Source organism: Meles meles, chromosome 4 (assembly GCF_922984935.1).
Source record: "Meles meles chromosome 4, mMelMel3.1 paternal haplotype, whole genome shotgun sequence".
Classification (NCBI taxonomy): Eukaryota; Metazoa; Chordata; class Mammalia; order Carnivora; family Mustelidae; genus Meles; species Meles meles.
The window spans coordinates 150,388,754-150,397,606 of record NC_060069.1 but is presented as its reverse complement, the minus strand read 5'-3'; the positions used below and the strand labels follow the sequence as shown (position 1 = coordinate 150,397,606).

General features: G+C 38.9%; 1 protein-coding gene across 1 annotated transcript; it reads left to right on the top strand.

Moving 5' to 3' along the window:
- The first annotated feature begins 6,113 nt into the window (after positions 1 to 6,113).
- LOC123939806 (keratin-associated protein 27-1) lies at positions 6,114 to 6,731 on the top strand. Its single transcript, XM_046001715.1, has one exon. The coding sequence runs from the start codon at positions 6,114 to 6,116 to the stop codon at positions 6,729 to 6,731; it is 618 nt and encodes a 205-aa protein (XP_045857671.1).
- Positions 6,732 to 8,853: the final 2,122 nt, after the last annotated feature.

Below are 8,853 nucleotides of genomic sequence, written 5' to 3'. Positions count from 1 at the left end.
CCATATTGTATGTGGCCTAAAAATAAGCCATTACATGAAAGACAGCAAAGCCAAGAGAAATGCAAGGAACAGAGTCTCAGTTCTGTACTTTAGTAAATATGAGCCAATAAACTTTTCTTATTACTTAAACCATTTTGAAAAACAGCTTCAGTTACTTGTAGCTAATGTTTTCCTAAGTGAGACATTCACTTAAAAGCTGGAACAACCCACTTTCCCAATAAAGACCCCGTGTAATATTAAAGACCATTTGCCATCACCTTTGCCTTGTCCTGGTCCCTCTCCTGTGATTTCCCACATGCATTCACTCCACCAACATGCACTCCAAAAATGCTATCTACTCCTGTTTCCTTGAATACATTGTGCAGAACTGAAGTCTTATACAGTTTTATAATTTTAGGAGTGTCATGTCTTTCTAACCCTTTAAAACCCACAGAAATATTATCTCTTCTCTCCCCCCTTTTTGGAAGACTCCACAATCAATAGAGTTGATTATTTCCTACCCAACATTAGCACTAAATATTTCTTATTTTTTGTTAATTACAAATTCACTATTTTATATTTTATTTGAAGCATTATTTTGTTTATCAGTTCTTTTTTGTTTGTTTTTCCTTGTTATGTTCTCAGTGAACACAATGGAATCTTACCTAATGGTGTCTGGAAAGTAGTAAATACTCAATAAATATTAATTTAGTAGATGAAAGAAAGAAATGGATCTAGGGTGATAGTCTCCAGGATGTATTATGTCAATAGAAACAAACCGTCATTCATTTTTAAAAGATTTTATTTATTTATTTGACACACACACACAAGAGAGATCACAAGTAGGGAGAGAGGCAGGCAGAGAGAGAGGAGGAAGCAGGCTCCCTGCTGAGCAGAGAGCCCGATGCAGGGCTCGATCCCAGGACCCTGTGATCATGACCCGAGCTGAAGGCAGAGGCTTAACCCACTGAGCCACCCAGGTGCTCCACAGTCATTCATTTTTGGTAGCTGAACTCAATTTGGATAAGCTAGTTGTCAGTAATGTCATTAATCTTCTGGTCACCATTATTATAAAAAATGACTTAGACCCTCTTAATGACATATTATCACAACTGCAGTAGTCATAAGATAAGTGTGAGATCTCTAAAGTAAATTCCTACTTCTGGGTCACACAAAGGCAGAAAAATAACTTCACCAAAAGCTAACCTCAAGGACAGACCAGAGTAAGTACATCTGAGGAAAGGAACAAAAGCAAGTGTATAATTACTATAATAAACCATGACACTTTCACATCCAAGACATAGTGGAACAAAGGGTTGAAAAATATGGGAGTTAATGCTCAAATGGCCAAGATACTATGGTCTATTCTCTTTCCAAATACTCTTTGTTAAGGGCTAAGCCGTCAGTGTGTAGTTCCTTCTTTCTTTCTCTCTTTCTTTTTCTTTCTTTCGTCCTTTTTTGCTATTTAAATCAAAGTCTGATGGCATTGAATTGTAAATGACCAAGAATTATCCCAAGAAGCAAAATTATTTAGAGATAGTTTCATAGAAAAAAAATGATGTCACATGTGAATCCATTTATTACAGTGTTCTAAGAGAATCGATTTCAGAATAGATAAAGCTGACAAGAGACCATTTCCATATTCCACATGGGATCATTATTATAGTTATAGTGTCATAATTCTGAGTATTCCAGAGACGAATTTTTTTTTCTGTATGCATTACAGTGTCTAAAAGGGGTTGTATAATACTTGACTTATTTTACAAAATGTTATATTTAAAGAAAATTGGTCATTCCCCTTGGCAAGCTCTTTTGAGGTGGACCAATGAAAAATATACTTTTTCTGTATTTCTCAGAGTTAGTCTCAAATACAATAGGACTATTCATTTTAAGTGATGGATTTCTACCACCATGCATGGCAACTAATAACCTACTGACTTCAGTCTTTGTTCCATCCTGTTAAAATTTTTATAAGTAATCTTAATAAAAATTAGATGGCTTAAATGAAAGTGCGGATTTCATTCAGCAGGTAGATTTGACAAGACCCCATTCCATGTCCTTTTCCACTCTAAGATATTAAGATTCTGATAGAAAATCATAGAATGTGACAGCTACAAAGGACCTTCGAGATCTTTTCATCTAAATTCATTATCTTAGAAGATATCCAGAGAGGCAGAGTGACTTGTCCAAACTCATGCAATGAATTCATAGAAGCAGGGCTAGACGCCAGATCTCTTCCCTCTTGGTCTAGTATTCTTCCATTGCTATGCAATCTGTCTATATGAGTGACTCCCTGGTTGGAGAGGAGGAATGGATTTAAATTAACTTAAGTCATTTAGTTGGTGAGATAAAACTAAGACAAGGATAGAGGAAATAAACCATGGGAGAACTGAGCTGAATTATGTTACTCTAATTTTTTATTTATTTATGTTTTACTATTTAATACAGCTGAACACTAAGTGTTCAGAAGTCCAACATAGCCACATAATCAAATATAGAAGTAATAGAAACTGTTCAACCTTATAATCATCAACTGCCAAGCCCTTGAGAGATAGAAACAGGTTGACTGGATCTTTAATGGGAATGATGAATATAATCCAACCCTTAGAAGAATAGAGTGTGCTACATTTATGGACATAAAAAAAATCTAAAACACACAAAAAAGATACTGTGTTTATTTTATCCTGTGTTTATTTATTTTTTTAATATTTTATTTATTTGACAGAGAGAAATCACAACTAGGCAGAGAGGCAGGCAGAGAGAGAGGAGGAAGCAGGCTCCCTGCGGATCAGAGAGCCCGATGCGGGGCTCGATCCCAGGACTCTGGTATCATGACCTGAGCTGAAGGCAGAGGCTTTAACCCACTGAGCCACTCAGGCACCCCTGTTTATTTTATTTTATAGTTTTATCTCAATCCAAGATTGACATCATCATCCGAACAACAGTTTGGTCTGCACAAAGATCCTTAACCTGATCAGAAATAATTGCTACTTTTATTCATTTCCTATTCTGTATGTGGCAGGTAATCAGGTATTGTATATATCATCTCATTTCACATTTTATGAGGTTGATACTCTTACAGTTTTCATTTTAAAAATGAAGAAGTCAAGGCATAGACATTTAAGGGAAATGTTCAAGGTTTGTGATTCTAGATCTTGGCTTAGAATCTTAACTGGAAAATCCTTCCTTGTATTTCCCGTCTTTCTCCTCGCCAATTTTTAATATTCCATCCTCTGGTGGTAAGGAGGTGCTACTGCAGCTGCAATCATTTTTCTATTTCAAGACTGGGAGACCAGGGAATTGTTCAACCATTTAGCAGCAAAGTATCCAGTCACCATAAGCAATCACATGACTATTTCTACCTCTGTCACAAGAAAACCAGGCAATGGACTACATAATTGTCATTGTTCAAGTGCCTACAAAGTGAACACTTAGTTTTTAGTTGGTTGCACTAAAGCAGTCTGAAGGTGCCCAGTTGCCCTAGCTTACATCATGCCACAGTAATAAACCTAGTAACTCCCTCTATAAATCCAGCACCAGCCAAAATCTGTATTTACTCATTGAGCTAAAATTGCATGCTGCAACACCTATTAATTCAGCACTCAGTTAAATAGCATGTGCAAGTTAATGCTTCATCCCAAAGAAAAAAGAATTCATGTGGTGGCCTTATTCACAAATGACAGACCTAGCTTCGCTATTTGACATTTGGAGATTGGGAACTGCACAGGTATTCACTAATTTGCTACACATTGTGAATTTAATAAGAAGGCAGTCTGCTGGAGACAATTCTGTGAATGCTGGCTTGGGTGATGTCCTGCCTCTGCCCCCCTCCGAGTCTAGTTTTGCAACAGTACTCTGTTGTGCTGACAGTGAAAAGTGGTGCCCTTTTTTTCATGGGAAAAGCTTTTTAAAACATGCCTACATACAATCAAACATTATTTTGAAATAATTGACTCAGCTTGTGCCATGCTAATAAGTGGCTTCCTTAATGATTTTGCTCTTATTTCACAAATGGGTAGCTGAAAGGTAAGCATGGGTCTTATTATTATTATTTTTTTTTTTTCTCTTTAAACTCTGTACCCTGGCCAATTCTCAAAAATCTTGGGTACGTCAAGATTTCAGAATTCTGTCCCTTCAGACAGTAACTATAATTTGAACACATTTAGCAATTTCCATTTATAAAAAATACTGCAGTTTCTATTCATTAATTTTTCAAAATACATTTATGGAACTCTTATTATATGTCAGCCATGTGCTCAGTGCTGGGGATACAATAGCGAGGAAGATATACATGCTTTTTGCCTTTATGGAACTCACAGTGCTGTGGCAAAGGCACAGTGAAGAAACAAATAAAATCATTATAAACTGAGATAAGTTCTATGAAGGCAGAAAAACAGACTCTGAGAATGGAATCTTTTTTCAAACAGGGTGATGGAGGAAAGCCACTCTTCAGGATCCCTCTTATGCTGAGACACAAAAGATGAGGACAGGAGCTGTAGGTGGAGTGGGAGAAGGCAGGGAAAGGGGAGACAGACAAGCAGCTGCACATGCAAAGTAATGAGGGAAGGGAAGCTTGACATACTCAAGAGCCCAGTAGAGCCCTGTGCAAATGGAGGATGTGAGGCTGAGAGAAAGGGCAAGATTTAGACTTAGTAAAATAGGGAGCACCCAGGTTTTACAAGTGCTGGGTAGGCTGGGCTAAGGAGGATGGATCTTACTCTCAGGGCAATGCAAATCCATTTAATACTTCTAAGCAGGAGAGTTAACAAGCTACAGTGGAAGCCTCTGTGATGATAAATACAAATATGCTTATGATTTAAATGAGGTGCTGTTGGGTCATATGGAGGGCATAATGGGATCTTCAAACACACAAGACTGGCAATTCAGCATTATAAGTAACTTGCATATGTTGTGAAGGCATAAAACACAGGTCAAGTGTGCTGCTTGTCAGGCTGGATGCATTCGGATGTGTCCTTTGAAATAAAGGCTATCGCCAATCTATCACATGTTAAGGAGGAGTTTGTATCAGAGCTGTTCCAGGTTCCTGAATGTTCTTGATTTTCTTCAGATCTGAGAAAAGGGCCTAGAGATACACTTCAGTTGTTTCTCTTTCATGAGCTGAGCTAAATGAATTATAGAAGGTGGTATAGAAATTGTGCTGGCAGGTCCTGTGTTAGGAGTATGAAGCTAAACTGTGTACAGCTGCTAATGTGATAAGCGTGGGTGCTGATCATCATTCTGCACTCAAAAAAACCCACAGTAAACAAAAATGAGAAGCAAATCTGAAACAAGTTTGTTACAAGGCCAGATTATCAACAACTGAGAAGCACAAATAAAGTAAATACACGACTTCGTATAAATACAGTCATAATAAAGATTGTGTCAAAGTCCACTGGTAATTCAGAGGAAGAAGTAGTAATCTGTAAATAGGAAGATCAAAGAAAAGCTTCATAAAGAGGCGGTTTATATTTGACCTGCAATAAGACAAGGGATACAAAATGTTAGACAAAGGGAATGATATTTATAAGGCAATGGCCACTTTCAGTACTTTGGGTGAGAGTAAGAAGAGATTCCATTGTTGAGTCTTTCACACATCCCGACCAGTTGGACAGACCAAGATCTTGAGTAGAATGAGGGTGAGCTTAACTGGATTGGCTTCTGACTAAAAATGTCTTGATCATATTATTCTGTTTTGCCAAAAGAGCATCCCTCCAAACTCCAGTGCTGAATATTGATTAGTTTACAGTTGGCGTTTTCCACATCCATTTGTTTTGTCCATTTACCAGGGAGAGTCATGGAGACTAAGAAAAAAAAAATGTTAGCTTGGGTGGCATGTTGGGACTCATATTTGAGAAACTCTGCCCTGATGAATCAGCCTTGGGGCTAACATGAAAGCCATTTTGAAGATTCAAAATGGACTGGCTTCTTTGTTAATAGGATGTCATCTTCATATGTTACTAAACAAAGTGCTAATGAGATGTTATCCTTCAAATTAGCTTAAACAATGAAGTGGAAAAGAGTCCTGAGAAGAAGCCAACACCCGGTTTTCTGAGTATATAATCTCACCAAAAAAGAATCTTCAGACCTGGCACCCTGGGTCCTTAAGACCAACACCAATCAAGGGTTTAAACAATATGCCTCAGAGCCAAGGCCACTCACTCAGGAGCTCCTACAATGTCCCACCACTCTCTGCCATTGTACATGGGTCTAAGCTTATAGACTTTGAAGACGGACTTTTTTTACCCAGCAGCTGCCATGGCAGGACCTGGCTCCTGGACAACTTTCAAGAACCCTGCAGTGAGACGACCAGCTGCCAAGTGCCCAACCATAAACAGGAACTGTGCACAGAACCAAGCTGTGCGCAAAGTGCCGGCCTCCCCAGAGTTGTCCAAACAACTTGTTCTAATTCCAGGGCCTTTGAGAAGACCATGTGCCAAGCAGGACATTCCTCAGCCGTGTCGGAGTGTGTGTCTCACCTTCGCCAGTCAGGAAGCAGCCAGCAAGTGGGTTCTGTAGTCCAGAGCTGCCAGCCTGTGAGCTCTGCAGCAAAGAGTTGTCCACCCAAGACGTGTGTGTCTAAGAGATGTCAGTCTCTGGAATGTGAATCTGGCCCATGTCAATCTCAGAGCTCTGAATCCAGTTCCTGTAGGCCTCCGGTCTATGTGGCACCAGGGTCACAACTCGTGGAATCTTCTCAAACTTATGAGCCAGCTTGCTGTGTTACTGGTGGTTTGCAACTTCCCTGTAAGTGAAGAATGGGTGGAATGTATGGATAGGAGATAACAAACTCTAATTGAGATAAATTGATTTATGATATCTAGGAACTTTTATTTCTGTAGATACATATTATTGTGCATGGGTTTGTGAGTGAATGGACATGTCTTCCATCTTCAAAGAAAATAATTTCTGTTGTTTTGCTCTTTGGGACATTTCTGGTAGTAAGCTGGGATTGGAAAGCATGTTAAATATTTTAGGTCACTAGGAGACTATTTGTTATAGAGAACTGGGAATTGCAACCAGGAACTAACATGGGCACTTAAGTCAACATGACACCTTGGTCACTGGTTATTATCAATGGAAACACTTAGCATTGAATCTGGCTTATAATAATGTATGAATATAATGTGCTACTAATATCAGAAATCCATTTAATATTGGAGTTTAAAGGGACACTGAACCCTGTCTAGTCCCATGAATTTTGATGGACTTAACTCTTATCAGATGTTGTCCTTGTTATTAATAACATCAGAACCACAACTGAAATCTGTGTCTACTCCCTGTCCATCCATGATTTTATCTGCTGCATCAGAACACTTGTAGTCAACTGTGAGGTTGAATCTATTGCTTGAAAAGTGTAAGAAAATTTTCAGTTTCACCTCTGTGGACTCCATAACCACATAGTAGCCAGAGACCTTTGAATATAATGAGTTCAAGCTTAGTATACTCACTAAATTTCTCCTATTTTTCTTTTGCTTTTCGCTATTTCTTCACTGTTTCTTGAGTTGGGAAAATACTCTTTGTGTTAAATAAATTTACTTCATTTAGAATTACAAACTTAATTGTCACACTATTATTTTTGTTGAGCACCTTTGTGGGTTTTATGTTATTGGTTTTTCACCAGATGAAAATTGAATAAATATTTAGAAGAAAAAGGGAGAACATGTTCCCTTCCAATTGTTTGTATAGTATGAACCAGAATAAAAGAGCACGTTTGTGCTAGTCAGCAGAAGATGGGGAACATGTTCAATATGAAAGTCATAAAGCCATGGAGCCAGAAGGTGTGAAGATAGATGATTTTTGTTTAGAATAGCCTGGCTATTGTGAAACTGTGGGTGTGCTCTTAAATGGAGCGTTCATTGTTCAGGGGGTCAGAAGGGAGTGGTAAATAGCATGAACCCTGAAGTCAGGTTTTCGTGGGTCTGAATATTCGCCTTGCTGGGCGAAGGCTTTGGAATCCCAGCTGTGTGGCTATGTACAAATTACTTAACCACTCTCACCTCAGTTTCCTCAACTCCCAAACCAAGATGATAATAATGGTTCCACTGTGAGACTTGATAAGTTAATAATGTGAAAGTGCTCAGCACATGACCTTGAGGGAAACACTCGGTAAGAACAGAAATATGATTAGCTAGCTCAGAGGCTCTATATAAAGAGCAGAGGTAGGGATTTATAGATAAACCCCAGAATCTATGACAGATTAGGAAAGCTAGTCATCCAAAAAAAAAAAAAAAAAAAAAAGACTAGCTGTTTTGTATCTTGAATGATGCAAGAAGCACCTTTTACCAAGGGAAATGCTCATGAAACATGCCATGCCTTGCTGAAGTGGCCTGGCAAGTAGCTGAGTTTATGACAAAGCTAATGTTTATTTACCTGTCAGTTCTGTGGGTGGTTTAGACACGGGTCATCCTAAAGAGGAAGATTCAAGCCTAAAATCTAGAAAGCACCACTTACACAGGTGTTTCCATAGAGAGGTGGAATTGAGAAGTGGTTGAGGTTGGCCTGAAAGAGGCTGAATGAGCACTGTGTGATCTCAATAGTAACAGAGCATTTGGCAGCCCCACCAGCAGAACATTCCTCCAGTGAGAGACATTGACACAAAGCTTCTGGGCATAGTAGTGACAGAGCCTTGGCAACAACAAGGAGAGACTTCATCTGCATGGCAGCTTCTCAGTATTCCTGTCACAGCCAATCATGCAAACGAAGCTGAAATTCATGCACGGTGAAGACTGTTAATAATGCAACTCAAATCAGAGGGTCTGGAAGGAGTAAAATGTATTTTGGCCACTGTTTCTGAAGACAAGAGGGAAAACAGACATTTCTTTTGTCTCCCAAGGATACGTTCCTTTAATGGGTGTGGCTTGTTGGGAGACAGGG

Excerpts from the sequence above, each read along its gene's own strand:
- LOC123939806 (XM_046001715.1), top strand. The coding sequence starts at position 6,114 with ATGCCTCAGAGCCAAGGCCACTCACTCAGGAGCTCCTACAATGTCCCA.